Genomic DNA, 17,500 nt, shown 5'->3' on the forward strand with positions numbered 1-17,500 from the left:
CTGTGTGGTCCCATGGTGTTTATACTTGCATACTATTGTCTGTACAGATTAACATGGTACCTTCAGGCATTTGGAAATTGCTCCCAAGGATGAACCAGACTTGTGGAGGTCTACAATTCTTGGCTGATTTCTTTTGATTTTCCCATGATGTCAAGCAAAGAGGCACTGAGTTTGAAGGTAGGCCATGTCATGTAGGCCATGGACATGTCTCATGTTACTGTCTGGTCTTGCTAGGTCAGTGTTGGACATGTCTCTCATGATACTGTCTGGTCTAGCTAGGTCAGTGTTGGACATGTCTCTCATGATACTGTCTGGTCTAGATACTGTCTGGTCTAGCTAGGTCAGTGTTGGTCATGTCTCTCATGATACTAGGTCTAGGTCAGTGTTGGACATGTCTCATGATACTGTCTGGTCATGTCTCTCATGTTACTGTCTGGTCTAGCTAGGTCAGTGTTGGACATGTCTCATGATACTGTCTGGTCTAGCTAGGTCAGTGTTGGACATGTCATGTTACTGTCTGGTCTAGCTAGGTCACATGTCTCATGATACTGTCTGGTCTAGCTAGGTCAGGACATGTCTCATGATACTGTCTGGTCTAGCTAGGTCACATGTCTCATGATACTGTCTGGTCTAGCTAGGTCAGTGTTGGACATGTCTCATGATACTGTCTGGTCTAGCTAGGTCAGTGTTGGTCATGTCTCATGTGTCTGGTCTAGCTAGGTCAGTGTTGTCACATGTCTCATGTTACTGTCTGGTCTAGCTAGGTCAGTGTTGGACATGTCTCATGTTACTGTCTGGTCTAGCTAGGTCAGTGTTGGTCATGTCTCATGTTACTGTCTGGTCTAGCTAGGTCAGTCCTGGTCATGTCTCTCATTACTGTCTGGTCTAGCTAGGTCAGTCCTGGTCATGTCTCATGATACTGTCTGGTCTAGCTAGGTCAGTGTTGGTCATGTCTGGTTACTGTCTGGTCATGTCTCATGTCTCATGTTACTGTCTGGTCTAGCTAGGTCAGTGTTGGACATGTCTCATGTCAGTGTTACTGTCTGGTCTAGCTAGGTCTCATGTCTCATGTTACTGTCTGGTCTAGCTAGGTCAGTGTTGGACATGTCTCATGTTACTGTCTGGTCTAGCTAGGTCAGTGTTGGTCATGTCTCATGTTACTGTCTGGTCTAGCTAGGTCAGTGTTGGACATGTCTCATGTACTGTCTGGTCTATGTTGGACATGTCTCTCATGACTACTAGGTCTGTCCCCATAGCATAACCCTATTCGGTCTCTAGGTCAGTGTGGACATGTCTCCTGTTTCCTAGGTCAACATGTCTCATGATACTGACCAGGTGTAACCTAGCTAGGTCAGTGTTGGGTTCCATTCTACCTGGAACCCAAAAGTGTTGGGTCTGGTCTACATGTCTCTCCTGTCTGTCCCTAGGCATGGGACATGTCCTATTCTGGTCTAGCTAGGTCAGTGTCCTGTCTTTGACTGACCAGTGTTGGTGAAACCAGTGTTGGGGTTCTACCTATGGGTTCCATTCTACCTGGAAACCTAGAACCAAAAATATTTCTTCAAAGGGTTCTCCTATGGGGACAGCCGAAGAACCTTTTTAGGTTCTAGATACACTCTTAGAAAAAAAGGTATGTTCTGTCTGACATATGGCACATAGCAACACCCTGCCTGCAGGCTATGTGGATTTAGTACAGAGAGGAGAAAGAACAGTGGTTTGAGAGTACAGTTATTCATCATTGTGGAGTGGATTAGAGTTGGTGGGTTGGATGGTTGGGTTGGATGGTAGTCTCTCTCAGTTATTCATCATCGTGGAGTGGATTAGAGTTGGCAGGTTGGAAGTCTCTCTCAGTTATTCATCTTCTTGGAGTGGATGAGAGTTGGCGGGTTGGAAGTCTCTCTCAGTTATTCATCTTCTCAGTTATTCATCTTCTTGGAGTGGATTAGAGTTGGCGGGTTGGAAGTCTCTCTCAGTTATTCATCTTCTTGGAGTGGATTAGAGTTGGAAGTCTCTCTCAGTTATTCATCTTCTTGGAGTGGATTAGAGTTGGCGGGTTGGAAGTCTCTCTCAGTTATTCATCTTCTTGGAGTGGATTGAGAGTTGGCGGGTTGGAAGTCTCTCTCAGTCTCTCTCAGTTATTCATCTTCTTGGAGTGGATTAGAGTTGGCGGGTTGGAAGTCTCTCTCAGTTATTCATCTTCTTGGAGTGGATTAGAGTTGGCGGGTTGGAAGTCTCTCTCAGTTATTCATCTTCTTGGAGTGGATTAGAGTTGGCGGGTTGGAAGTCTCTCTCAGTTATTCATCTTCTTGGAGTGGATTAGAGTTGGCGGGTTGGAAGTCTCTCTCAGTTATTCATCTTCTTGGAGTGGATGAGAGTTGGCGGGTTGGAAGTCTCTCTCAGTTATTCATCTTCTAGGAGTGGATGAGAGTTGGCGGGTTGGAAGTCTCTCTCAGTTATTCATCTTCTTGGAGTGGATGAGAGTTGGCGGGTTGGATGGATGGTTTCTTTCTCAACAGACTTTCATACAGCGTCAGACCTCAAGCATGGCTCGTGAGACTAGTTGTTTGGTGTTTGAATGGCTTAACGGTTGTCTGGTTGATTAGTTGGTTGGTTGTTTAAATGGTTGGTTGGTCTGTTGGTTGTTTAAATGGTTGGTTGGTCTGTTGGTTGTTGGTCTGTTGGTCGTTTAAATGGTTGGTCATTTAAATGGTTGGTCGTTTAAATGGTTGGTTGTTTTAATGGTTGGTTGGTCCGTTGGTTGTTGGTTGTTGGTCTGTTGGTCGTTGGTTTGTTGGTTGTTGGTCTGTTGGTCGTTTAAATGGTTGGTCATTTAAATGGTTGGTTGTTTTAATGGTTGGTTGGTCTGTTGGTTGTTGGTCTGTTGGTCTGTTGGTTATTGGTCTGTTGGTTATTGGTCTGTTGGTCGTTGATTGTTGACTGTTGGTCTGTTGGTTTTTGGTCTGTTGATTGTTTGAATGGTTGGTTAAAAGGCAGTTGTTCTTACCATTCCAGGGAGCTCACAGCACTTGTCTCGACTGGCCCAGGACGTGCTGCAGATAATGTCAAACATCTGGATCTGGAACTATACACACACAGAGAACAAATACACAGAGAAAGAGTTCATATTGGCATGACATTGCAACACACTTATGGTATACAGAGTTCTACACCGTGGTCTACACAATGTTCTACACTGTGGTCTACACCGTGGTCTACACAATGTTCTACACAGTGTTCTACACCATGGTCTACACAATGTTCTACACAGTGTTCTACACCATGGTCTACACAATGTTATACACCGTGGTCTACACAATGTTCTACACAGTGTTCTACACCATGGTCTACACAATGTTATACACCGTGGTCTACACAATGTTCTACACAGTGTTCTACACCGTGGTCTACACAATGTTATACACCGTAGTCCACACAGTGTTCTGCACAGTGTTCTACACAGTGTTATACACCGTGGTCTACACAGTGTTCTACACAGTGTTCTACACAGTGTTATACACCATGGTCTACACTGTGTTCTACACTGTGGTCTACACCATGGTCTGTGAGGTATGATGACGACTCTCTGTCTGCTCAACAGGTTGTGTAATGGTGACTATCTGCTCAACAGGATGTGTAATGGTGACTGTCTGCTCAACAGGTTGTGTAATGGTGACTGTCTGCTCAACAGGTTGTGTAATGGTGACTGTCTGCTCAACAGGCTGTGTAATGGTGACTGTCTACTCAACAGGCTGTGTAATGGTGACTGTCTGCTCAACAGGCTGTGTAATGGTGACTGTCTGTCTGCTCAACAGGCTGTGTAATGGTGACTGTCTGTCTGCTCAACAGGCTGTGTAATGGTGACTGTCTGTCTGCTCAACAGGCTGTGTAATGGTGACTGTCTGCTCAACAGGCTGTGTAATGGTGACTGTCTGCTCAACAGGCTGTGTAATGGTGACTGTCTGTCTGCACAACAGGCTGTGTAATGGTGACTGTCTGCTCAACAGGCTGTGTAATGGTGACTGTCTGCTCAACAGGCTGTGTAATGGTGACTGTCTGCTCAACAGGCGGTGTAATGGTGACTGTCTGCTCAACAGGCTGTGTAATGGTGACTGTCTGCTCAACAGGCTGTGTAATGGTGACTGTCTACTCAACAGGCTGTGTAATGGTGACTGTCTACTCAACAGGCTGTGTAATGGTGACTGTCTACTCAACAGGCTGTGTAATGGTGACTGTCTACTCAACAGGCTGTGTAATGGTGACTGTCTACTCAACAGGCTGTGTAATGGTGACTGTCTACTCAACAGGCTGTGTAATGGTGACTGTCTGCTCAACAGGCTGTGTAATGGTGACTGTCTGCTCAACAGGCTGTGTCATGGTGACTGTCTGTCTGCTCAACAGGCTGTGTCATGGTGACTGTCTGTCTGCTCAACAGGCTGTGTCATGGTGACTGTCTGTCTGCTCAACAGGCTGTGTCATGGTGACTGTCTGTCTGCTCAACAGGCTGTGTCATGGTGACTGTCTGCTCAACAGGCTGTGTCATGGTGACTGTCTACTCAACAGGCTGTGTAATGGTGACTGTCTGTCGGCTCAACAGGCTGTGTAATGGTGACTGTCTGTCGGCTCAACAGGCTGTGTAATGGTGACTGTCTGCTCAACAGGCTGTGTCATGGTGACTGTCTGCTCAACAGGCTGTGTAATGGTGACTGTCTACTCAACAGGCTGTGTAATGGTGACTGTCTGCTCAACAGGCTGTGTAATGGTGACTGTCTGTCTGCTCAACAGGCTGTGTAATGGTGACTGTCTGCTCAACAGGCTGTGTAATGGTGACTGTCTGTCTGCTCAACAGGCTGTGTAATGGTGACTGTCTGTCGGCTCAACAGGCTGTGTAATGGTGACTGTCTGCTCAACAGGCTGTGTCATGGTGACTGTCTGCTCAACAGGCTGTGTAATGGTGACTGTCTACTCAACAGGCTGTGTAATGGTGACTGTCTGCTCAACAGGCTGTGTAATGGTGACTGTCTGTCTGCTCAACAGGCTGTGTAATGGTGACTGTCTGCTCAACAGGCTGTGTAATGGTGACTGTCTGTCTGCTCAACAGGCTGTGTAATGGTGACTGTCTGTCGGCTCAACAGGCTGTGTAATGGTGACTGTCTGTCTGCTCAACAGGCTGTTTAATGGTGACTGTCTGCTCAACAGGCTGTGTAATGGTGACTGTCTGTCTGCTCAACAGGCTGTGTAATGGTGACTGTCTATCTGCTCAACAGGCTGTGTAATGGTGTCTGTCTGCTCAACAGGCTGTGTAATGGTGACTGTCTGTCTGCTCAACAGGCTGTGTAATGGTGACTGTCTGTCTGCTCAACAGGCTGTGTAATGGTGACTGTCTGTCTGCTCAACAGGCTGTGTAATGGTGACTGTCTGCTCAACAGGCTGTGTAATGGTGACTGTCTGTCTGCTCAACAGGCTGTGTAATGGTGACTGTCTGTCTGCTCAACAGGCTGTGTAATGGTGACTGTCTGTCTGCTCAACAGGCTGTGTAATGGTGACTGTCTGTCTGCTCAACAGGCTGTGTAATGGTGACTGTCTGCTCAACAGGCTGTGTAATGGTGACTGTCTGTCTGCTCAACAGGCTGTGTAATGGTGACTGTCTGTCTGCTCAACAGGCTGTGTAATGGTGACTGTCTGTCTGCTCAACAGGCTGTGTAATGGTGACTGTCTGTCTGCTCAACAGGCTGTGTAATGGTGACTGTCTGTCTGCTCAACAGGCTGTGTAATGGTGACTGTCTGTCTGCTCAACAGGCTGTGTAATGGTGACTGTCTGTCTGCTCAACAGGCTGTGTAATGGTGACTGTCTGTCTGCTCAACAGGCTGTGTAATGGTGACTGTCTGTCTGCTCAACAGGCTGTGTAATGGTGACTGTCTGTCTGCTCAACAGGCTGTGTAATGGTGACTGTCTGTCTGCTCAACAGGCTGTGTAATGGTGACTGTCTGTCTGCTCAACAGGCTGCTCAACAGGCTGTGTAATGGTGACTGTCTGTCTGCTCAACAGGCTGTGTAATGGTGACTGTCTGTCTGCTCAACAGGCTGTGTAATGGTGACTGTCTGTCTGCTCAACAGGCTGTGTAATGGTGACTGTCTGTCTGCTCAACAGGCTGTGTAATGGTGACTGTCTGTCTGCTCAACAGGCTGTGTAATGGTGACTGTCTGTCTGCTCAACAGGCTGTGTAATGGTGACTGTCTGTCTGCTCAACAGGCTGTGTAATGGTGACTGTCTGTCTGCTCAACAGGCTGTGTAATGGTGACTGTCTGTCTGCTCAACAGGCTGTGTAATGGTGACTGTCTGTCTGCTCAACAGGCTGTGTAATGGTGACTGTCTGTCTGCTCAACAGGCTGTGTAATGGTGACTGTCTGTCTGCTCAACAGGCTGTGTAATGGTGACTGTCTGTCTGCTCAACAGGCTGTGTAATGGTGACTGTCTGTCTGCTCAATGATGATGAACTGAATGATTTAAATGTACATACACACAACCCCACTGGACACACGGGTTGAATCAACGTTGTTTCCACGTCATTTCAATGAAATTACATTGAACCGACGTGGAATAGACGTTGAATTGACGTCTGTGCCCAGTGGGAATGCACTTTCACTGAGAGAGGCTGAAATAAATTAAATGTATTACTTATGGAATTACACATCGATGAGATGAAACTGCTGAGAAATATGAAAGCCTCGCCACTTTAAAAGGACAATAAACCGAGAATTAATTGTCAAACATCTCAGGGGACTTTTCTTTCTTTCTACCAATTCCCTTAAAATGCTGTTTCAAGCACTTTCTTTTCATCAGCCTGTCTCCAGAAATAATCAAAGAATACATTCTCACATAGTTGCAAAGCAGTCCATTCATCTACCCTCAGAGCTGCACAGAAATCATCACACAACTATTATGCATCTAACAAAGAATGCTCCTCATCTAATTTCCTGTCCTGACATCTTGGGTCACATTGATCACAGTGAGGAGGACGGGACTGTGTTGTTGTGGGATTATAGAGGCTGTAATGGTGTTGTTATAGAGGATGTATGGTGTTGTTATAGAGGCTTTAGGGTGTTATTATAGAGGCTGTATGGTGTTGTGGTGTTATAGAGGCTGTATGTGTTGTTGTGGGACTATGGAGTCTGTAGGGTGTTGTGGGACTATGGAGTCTGTAGGGTGTTGTGGGACTATGGAGTCTGTAGGGTGTTGTGGGACTATGGAGTCTGTAGGGTGTTGTTGTGGGACTATAGAGTCTGTAGGGTGTTGTGGGGGTGTTATAGAGACTGCAGGGTGTTGTTGTGGGACTATAGAAGCTGTAGGGTGTTGTGGTATTATAGAGGCTGTTTGGTGTTGTTGTGGTATTATAGAGGTTGAAAGGGTGTTGTTATAGAGGCTGTAGGGTGTTGTTGTGGTATTATAGAGGCCGTAGGGTGTTGTTGTGGTATTATAGAGGATGTAGGGTGTTGTTGTGATAGTATAGAGGATGTAGGGTGTTGTTGTGGTATTATAGAGGCTGTAGAGTGTTGTTGTGGTATTATAGTGCCTGTAGGATGTGGTGGTATTATAGAGGCTGTATGGTGTTGTTATAGAGGCTGCATGGTGTTGTTGTGGTATTATAGAGGCTGTAGGGTGTTATTGGGGTATTATAGAGGCTGTAGGGTGTTGTTGGGGTATTATAGAGGCTGTAGGGTGTTGTTGTGATATTATAGAAGCTGTAGGGTGTTGTTATAGAGGCTGCATGGTGTTGTTGTGGTATTATAGAGGCTGTAGGGTGTTGTTATAGAGGCTGCATGGTGTTGTTGTGGTATTATAGAGGCTGTAGGGTGTTGTTATAGAGGCTGCATGGTGTTGTTGTGGTATTATAGAGGCTGTAGGGTGTTATTGGGGTATTATAGAGGCTGTAGGGTGTTGTTGGGGTATTATAGAGACAGTAGGGTGTTGTTGTGATATTATGGAAACTGTAGGGTGTTGTTATTAAGGCTGCATGGTGTTGTTGGGGTATTATAGAGGCTGTATGGTGTGTGACTGAAAGCTGTAGGTCTATAGGACAGCCAGCTCAGAGAATGATGCAGAGCCTGACACTCTGTGTTTCTCAAAATGAATACTACCGCTCTCCGAGCACGCACGCCGTGCTCCGAGCAAACTGGAGCACGGGAGAGTCAGAGTATGGGTTTAAATCAAAGTATGTGAAATGAAGCTTCTGGAATGCAGTACTCCGTTTGTACATATTTTAATGCATCGATGCAAGCTTCAATGGAAAGTAGGCACAGAAAGATGACGCAACCACGTAAAGAAATTACGCAATATTTATTGAAATCAATGGCGGCCATTATTTTGAGTGTGAGAAAATAAACTTCAACTTCGGAATGAAACGTTGCCCATTCACATCTCACATGTTGCCTGACTACAATATGTTATCTTGATACGTTAATAAAAATCAAATCAAATCACAAAAAAAATTGTCACATACACATGGTTAGCAGATGTTAATGCGAGTGTAGCGAAATGCTTGTGCTTCTAGTTCCGACAATGCAGTGATAACCAACAAGTAATCTACCTAACAATTCCAAAACTACTGTCTTATACACAGTGTAAGGGGATAAGGAATATGTACATAAGGATATATGAATGAGTGATGATAATAATACATACATGCTGGGTTCATTTTGGCATGTATACCTGCCTACAATACCCACTGTAGTGTGCGTAGATCGCAAGCCCATAGCAAGTCAATAGGGCTAACTGGCTTGGCTAGCTACTACTGTTAGCTACTACTGTTAGCTACTACTGTTAGCTGCTACTGTTAGCTACTACTGTTAGCTACTACTGTTAGCTGCTACTGTTAGCTAATACTGTTAGCTGCTACTGTTAGCTACTACTGTTAGCTGCTACTGTTAGCTACTACTGTTAGCTACTACTGTTAGCTACTACTGTTAGCTGCTACTGTTAGCTGCTACTGTTAGCTGCTACTGTTAGCTAATACTGTTAGCTGCTACTGTTAGCTAATACTGTTAGCTGCTACTGTTAGCTAATACTGTTAGCTACTACTGTTAGCTACTGTTAGCTAATACTGTTAGCTACTACTGTTAGCTAGCCACAAAGAATTGACATCTACCTTGCATAACATTATTTTAAGTCATTTTTTCCTGTTAAACTATCTGGTTAGCTATATTATTACGCTTCACATATACGTAGCTAGCTGATAGATATGAAGGAACGAAGATCCTCTGAGAATGCAGCAGGAGAGTGTGAAACACGGTGGTATGCTTATTGAGAAATACCCCGTGTCATGCTTTGAAAGTCAAATGTCTTGTACATCTAGAGGTTGCTTGTCTTTGCAGGTGTGTTGACGATGTCTAGTTAGGTTTAGGGTTGAGGATTAGGAGTAGTTTAAATGAAAAAGAAACTCCTGCAAACTATGCTTGTTTCTTGTCTTAACGTTTTAGGCTTTTCAACTTTTGTAAAAACACAAACATTAACACCTTATGGTGATACTGTGTAAGCAGAACCAGGTGTGGTAGATTCCTCCATCATTCTTACCGGAGCTGAGTTGTCTCTCTTCCCTCTGGATCGTACCATGCGTCCCAGTACCTCCACCCCGTCTATACTGATGTTGCCAGCTGCGTTGATGGGCTTTCCTCCCACTACCTTACAGTCAACCACCACCCTGGCTGTGGTCTTACTGATCGCCATGTGGAGCTGTGGGGAGAGGAGATGGAACACTGTGTTTTACACAGACTGACACAAACCACAGTATTATCAGTCTGTGGGGAGAGGAGATGGAACACCGTGTTTTACACAGACTGACACAAACCACAGTATTATCAGTCTGTGGGGAGAGGAGATGGAACACTGTGTTTTACACAGACTGACACAAACCACAGTATTATCAGTCTGTGGGGAGAGGAGATGGAACAGTGAGATGGACCACAGTATTATCAGTCTGTGGGGAGAGGAGTGTTTTACACAGACTGACACAAACCACAGTATTATCAGTCTGGGGAGAGGAGATGGAACACTGTGTTTTATACAGACTGACACAGACCACAGTATTATCAGTCTGTGGGGAGAGGAGATGGAACACCGTGTTTTACACAGACTGACACAGACCACAGTATTATCAGTCTGTGGGGAGAGGAGATGGAACACTGACTGACACAGACCACAGTATTATCAGTCTGTGGGGAGAGGAGATGGAACACTGTGTTTTACACAGACTGACACAGACCACAGTATTATCAGTCCCACTTTAAATGAAGTATCTTTCATACAAAACCTACGTACATGCTTCATAAATCAAGCATACTGTATAAGGGTCCTATAACGGATCCTTGGATGTGGTGCTTTGTGGTATAACTATCATCCAGAGAGTAAATGCTGTCTCCTAACAGTCAGCCATTGGACAGCATAGCAGGCGTATCAAGTCCTCAGCACTTTCATTAACATAAACAGTCAGTCATTGGACAACATAGCAGGCGTACCAAGTCCTCAGCACCCTCATTAACATAAACAGTCAGTCATTGGACAATATAGCAGGCGTACCAAGTCCTCAGCACCCTCATTAAAATAAACAGTCAGTCATTGGACAACATAGCAGGCGTACCAAGTCCTCAGCACTTTCATTAACATAAACAGTCAGTCATTGGACAACATAGCAGGCGTACCAAGTCCTCAGCACCCTCATTAACATAAACAGTCAGTCATTGGACAATATAGCAGGCGTACCAAGTCCTCAGCACCCTCATTAAAATAAACAGTCAGTCATTGGACAACATAGCAGGCGTATCAAGTCCTCAGCACCCTCATTAAAATAAACAGTCAGTCATTGGACAACATAGCAGGCGTATCAAGTCCTCAGCACCCTCATTAAAATAAACAGTCAGTCATTGGACAACATAGCAGGCGTATCAAGTCCTCAGCACCCTCATTAAAATAAACAGTCAGTCATTGGACAACATAGCAGGCGTATCAAGTCCTCAGCACCCTCATTAAAATAAACAGTCAGTCATTGGACAACATAGCAGGCGTACCAAGTCCTCAGCACCCTCATTAACATAAACAGTCAGTCATTGGACAACATAGCAGGCGTATCAAGTCCTCAGCACTTACATTAAAATAAACAGTCAGCCATTGGACAACATAGCAGGCGTATCAAGTCCTCAGCACTTACATTAAAATAAACAGTCAGCCATTGGACAACATAGCAGGCGTACCAAGTCCTCAGCACTTTCATTAAAATAAACAGTCAGTCATTGGTAAGGTGAATGCACCAATTTGTAAGTCGCTCTGGATAAGAGCGTCTGCTAAATGACTTAAATGTAAATGTAAAATTGGACAACATAGCAGGCGTACCAAGTCCTCAGCACCCTCATTAACATAAACAGTCAGTCATTGGACAACATAGCAGGCGTATCAAGTCCTTAGCACCCTCATTAACATAAACAGTCAGTCATTGGACAACATAGCAGGCGTACCAAGTCCTCAGCACCCTCATTAACATAAACAGTCAGTCATTGGACAACATAGCAGGCGTATCAAGTCCTTAGCACCCTCATTAACATAAACAGTCAGTCATTGGACAACATAGCAGGCGTACCAAGTCCTCAGCACCCTCATTAACATAAACAGTCAGTCATTGGACAACATAGCAGGCGTACCAAGTCCTCAGCACCCTCATTAACATAAACAGTAGTCCGTTGTTTTAACTCAACGTGTACAGTTATCGGTTGTAAAAGTAACAGTGAAATGCAACTCTGACTCATTCTCTGGCTTCAAAGTCCAGGTCCAGACTCGGGCGGTAGTTGAATGGTAAATTCGTCCGTAGCTGTACTCCCTCTAGTCACAACCCTATCAATTGGCTGTGAGTGGGGCCAACCAATGAGAACTATTGCCCGTAATAAACAGTAAAGGGGTGTAATGTCCATTTCGAGTGACATCTCTGGGTTGAGTCACCTTTTATACCATTGTTCAAGAAATTGTTTCTCAAGAAATACACGTACGAGTCAAACGTTTTAGAACACCTACTCATTCATGGGTGAAGACATCAAAACTATGAAATAACACATATTGAATCATGTAGGAACCAAGAAAAATGTAACCCCAAAAAAGAGTTCAACAAGCTGGTTGAGAGACAGTTTCATCATAGTGCTTGATGGTTTTTGCGACTGCACTTGAAGAAACTTTCAAAGTTCTTGAAATTGACTGACTTTCATGTCTTAAAGTAATGATGGTCTGTCATTTCTCTTTGCTTATTTGAGCTGTTCAAGCCATAATATGGACTTGGTTGTTTACCAAATAAGGCTATCTTCTGTATACCACCCCTACTTTGTCACAAAACAACTGATTGGTTGAAACGCATTAAGAATGAAATAAATTCCACAAATTAACTTGGTTGAGGTCATTGAAATGAGGTTAATTGAAATGCATTCCAGGTGACTACCTCATGAAGCTGGTTGAATAGAATGCCAAGACTGTGCAAAGCTGTCATCAAGGCAAAGGGTGGCTATTTGAAGAATCTCAAATATAAAATATATTTTGATTTGTTTTAACACTTTTTGAGGTACTACATGATTCCATGATGTGTTATTTCATAGTTTTGATGTCTTCACTATTATTCTACAATGTAGAAAATAGTAAAAAAATAAAGAAAAACTGTCACTCCCTGACCTGAGTATTCTTTGTTTTCTTTATTGTTTTGGTTAGGTCAGGGTGTGACATGGGTGATGAATGTGTTTTTGTACTGTCTAGGGGTCTTGTAGGTTTATGGGGTTGTTTATCATCTAGGTGTCTATATATGTCTATGGTTGCCTAGATTGGTTCTCAATTAGAGGCAGGTGTTTATCGTTGTCTCTGATTGGGAACCATATTTTGGCAGCCATCTTCTTTGGGTATTTCGTAGGTTATTGTCTATGTCTAGTTGCCTGTGTCTGCACTGTTTGTAGTATAGCTTCATGTTGTTTAGTGTCCGCCTTCATTAAAATATCATATGTATTCAATTCAGGCTGCGCCTTGGTCTCCTCCATACGACGAACGTGACAAAAACCCTTGAATGAGTAGGTGTTCTAAAACTTTGGACCGGTAGTGTATCTCGTACATGACTTCAAGATTTACCTGCCATGTGTCCAACTATCAACTTTCTCCTTGTCACAATGTATTGTAGCAATTCACAATAAATCACAGGTTTCCCAGACAGGCTCCTCTGCTGTCCAGGGATACAAAGCTCAGTTACAACCGTAAGTCTGTCAGGTGTGAGAATTGCAATCATAATGACCACGCCCCAAATGGTACCCTATTCCCTAAATAGTGCCCTACTTTTGACCACTACCCAAATGAGCCCTGGTCAAAAGTAGTGCACTACATAGGGAATAGGGTGCAATTTGAGATGCAAGCATTAACATTTCCATGGAAACAGTACATCTCAGCTCACACAGTAACAAGGTGAGGCTAATCTGAAGTTAGACAGAGTTGATATTTGTGCGTCAGAAACAGAAACCATTTGGCCGGTCTGTGACGTGTGTAATACTCTATACGGTTGTTTTAATGGGTTCTTGGAGTGAAACTATTTTCTCCAGTTCACTAGGTCTGGTTGTGTTTATACATGTCAGAGACTGTCAACGCCTAGCTGCCTGCCTGCCTGTGTTATATGGTTGGATCCAGGGTTCAGTTCCAAATGGCACCCTATGCCCAATATAGTGCACTACTTCTGACCAGAGCCCATTACACTGTGTAGGGAATAGGGTGCCATTTGGGACACTACCCCAGGACTACTGTTGTGGGTTTAGAGACACACTTAACCCAACACACAGACAGCATATCAACCTCCTTCTCAGCTAAAGACAATTACAAGACAAAGAACCATTTTTCAAACCACCAATTGCCTGAACAAAAAAAAAATGTTTTGTCCGAACAACAAAAAGTTCAACAGTCTTCCAACGACCACTGTATCCACAAGGCCTGGGATGCATCTGAAACAGTACCATATTCCCTATATAGTGCACTGCTTTTGACCAGAGCCAATGAGGCTCTACATAGGGAACAGGGTGCTCATTTGGGACAAACATCCATTAATCAAACAGTGTTTATTCACAGTCTGACCAGCGTCATGGGGACAGTCTGTCTGTCTGTCTGTCTGTCTGTCTGTCTGTCTGTCTGTCTGTCTGTCTGTCTGTCTGTCTGCCTGCCTGCCTGCCTGCGAGTGACTATGAATAGGGAGGGTAGTTTAAGGGATGAACCCCATGGCCTTGATGATGATATTCAGGACAGGGACGGAGGGGATGGTGAAGAGAGGAGAATAAGAAGTAGAGAGGAGAGGAGAGATAGGAAAAGTGGAGAGGAGAGGAGAGACACACACACACACACACACACTCAGTCCCGTGGGTCAGATGGGTCCTCTGATCAATGGTGTTATAATTCGAGTGCCAACATGATGTATTAGCCTATTTCATCCAGCGCGCTGGCTGTGTTTTTAATGCGAACGGCAAGTGTCACTGACAGTTCCTCCTCGCTCCTCGCTGCTGCAATATGCAGCGCTTCATTTGTTTGCTTTTTCCATTGGAGATATCCCTGTTCTTCACCTATGGGTTTCTAACCGTGTGTGGACTGATGGGGTTTTCTATTACAGCAGATAGGCAGAGTGCATTTCACATCCTCTTACAAAACAGCCTTCTCCGCTTTATGGGACTGACAATGACTCACAGAGGAAATAAAACAGGAGACTGATGGAGTACAGTACGGTATCACTTCAGAGTGGTAGAAAACAATATGATTCATTAGACTTCTTCAGTACGGTATCACTTCAGAGAGGTAGAAAACAATATGATTCATTAGACTTCTTCAGTACGGTATCACTTCAGAGTGGTAGAAAACAATATGATTCATTAGACTTCTTCAGTACGGTATCACTTCAGAGTGGTAGAAAACAATATGATTCATTAGACTTCTTCAGTACGGTATCACTTCAGAGTGGTAAAAAACAATATGATTCATTAGACTTCTTCAATACGGTATCACTTCAGAGTGGTAGAAAACAATATGATTCATTAGACTTCTTCAGTACGGTATCACTTCAGAGTGGTAGAAAACAATATGATTCATTAGACTTCTTCAGTACGGTATCACTTCAGAGTGGTAGAAAACAATATGATTCATTAGACTTCTTCAGTACGGTATCACTTCAGAGTGGTAGAAAACTATATCCTTCTTTAGACTTCTTCAGTACGGTATCACTTCAGAGTGGTAGAAAACAATATGATTCATTAGACTTCTTCAGTACGGTATCACTTCAGAGTGGTAGAAAACAATATGATTCATTAGACTTCTTCAGTACGGTATCACTTCAGAGTGGTAGAAAACAATATGATTCATTAGACTTCTTCAGTACGGTATCACTTCAGAGTGGTAGAAAACAATATGATTCATTAGACTTCTTCAGTACGGTATCACTTCAGAGTGGTAGAAAACAATATGATTCATTAGACTTCTTCAGTACGGTATCACTTCAGAGTGGTAGAAAACAATATGATTCATTAGACTTCTTCAGTACAGTATCATTTCAGAGTGGTAGAAAACAATATGATTCATTAGACTTCTTCAGTACGGTATCACTTCAGAGTGGTAGACAACAATATGATTCATTAGACTTCTTCAGTACGGTATCACTTCAGAGTGGTAGAAAACAATATGATTCATTAGACTTCTTCAATACGGTATCACTTCAGAGTGGTAGAAAACAATATGATTCATTAGACTTCTTCAGTACGGTATCACTTCAGAGTGGTAGAAAACAATATGATTCATTAGACTTCTTCAGTACGGTATCACTTCAGAGTGGTAGAAAACAATATGATTCATTAGACTTCTTCAGTACGGTATCACTTCAGAGTGGTAGAAAACAATATGATTCATTAGACTTCTTCAGTACGGTATCACTTCAGAGTGGTAGAAAACAATATGATTCATTAGACTTCTTCAGTACGGTATCACTTCAGAGTGGTAGACAACAATATGATTCATTAGACTTCTTCAGTACGGTATCACTTCAGAGTGGTAGAAAACAATATGATTCATTAGACTTCTTCAGTACGGTATCACTTCAGAGAGGTAGAAAACAATATGATTCATTAGACTTCTTCAGTACGGTATCACTTCAGAGTGGTAGAAAACAATATGATTCATTAGACTTCTTCAGTACGGTATCACTTCAGAGTGGTAGAAAACAATATGATTCATTAGACTTCTTCAGTACGGTATCACTTCAGAGTGGTAGAAAACAATATGATTCATTAGACTTCTTCAGTACGGTATCACTTCAGAGTGGTAGAAAACAATATGATTCATTAGACTTCTTCAGTACGGTATCACTTCAGAGTGGTAGAAAACAATATGATTCATTAGACTTCTTCAGTACGGTATCACTTCAGAGTGGTAGAAAACAATATGATTCATTAGACTTCTTCAGTACGGTATCACTTCAGAGTGGTAGAAAACAATATGATTCATTAGACTTCTTCAGTACGGTATCACTTCAGAGTGGTAGAAAACAATATGATTCATTAGACTTCTTCAGTACGGTATCACTTCAGAGTGGTAGAAAACAATATGATTCATTAGACTTCTTCAGTACGGTATCACTTCAGAGTGGTAGAAAACAATATGATTCATTAGACTTCTTCAGTACGGTATCACTTCAGAGTGGTAGAAAACAATATGATTCATTAGACTTCTTCAGTACGGTATCACTTCAGAGTGGTAGAAAACAATATGATTCATTAGACTTCTTCAGTACGGTATCACTTCAGAGTGGTAGAAAACAATATGATTCATTAGACTTCTTCAGTACGGTATCACTTCAGAGTGGTAGACAACAATATGATTCATTAGACTTCTTCAGTACGGTATCACTTCAGAGTGGTAGAAAACAATATGATTCATTAGACTTCTTCAGTACGGTATCACTTCAGAGTGGTAGAAAACAATATGATTCATTAGACTTCTTCAGTACGGTATCACTTCAGAGTGGTAGAAAACAATATGATTCATTAGACTTCTTCAGTACGGTATCACTTCAGAGTGGTAGAAAACAATATGATTCATTAGACTTCTTCAGTACGGTATCACTTCAGAGTGGTAGAAAACAATATGATTCATTAGACTTCTTCAGTACGGTATCACTTCAGAGTGGTAGAAAACAATATGATTCATTAGACTTCTTCAGTACGGTATCACTTCAGAGTGGTAGAAAACAATATGATTCATTAGACTTCTTCAGTACGGTATCACTTCAGAGTGGTAGAAAACAATATGATTCATTAGACTTCTTCAGTACGGTATCACTTCAGAGTGGTAGAAAACAATATGATTCATTAGACTTCTTCAGTACGGTATCACTTCAGAGTGGTAGAAAACAATATGATTCATTAGACTTCTTCAGTACGGTATCACTTCAGAGTGGTAGAAAACAATATGATTCATTAG

The 17,500-nt window shown here is 42.9% G+C and overlaps 1 protein-coding gene across 1 annotated transcript in view; it reads right to left on the minus strand.

Annotated features, from left to right (window-relative positions):
• The window catches only part of LOC124020799 (collagen alpha-1(XIV) chain-like), a 268,028-nt gene that overhangs the window by 57,285 nt on the left and 193,243 nt on the right, over nucleotides 1-17,500 (minus strand). The window contains exons 36-37 of the mRNA XM_046336070.1: nucleotides 9,569-9,727; nucleotides 3,005-3,082 (exon numbers count right to left, since the gene is read on the minus strand). Coding sequence (XP_046192026.1) covers nucleotides 3,005-3,082; nucleotides 9,569-9,727 — 237 coding nt within the window. The remainder of the gene's footprint in view (nucleotides 1-3,004; nucleotides 3,083-9,568; nucleotides 9,728-17,500) is intronic.

Source organism: Oncorhynchus gorbuscha, unplaced genomic scaffold (assembly GCF_021184085.1).
Source record: "Oncorhynchus gorbuscha isolate QuinsamMale2020 ecotype Even-year unplaced genomic scaffold, OgorEven_v1.0 Un_scaffold_914, whole genome shotgun sequence".
NCBI classification, from domain to species: Eukaryota; Metazoa; Chordata; class Actinopteri; order Salmoniformes; family Salmonidae; genus Oncorhynchus; species Oncorhynchus gorbuscha.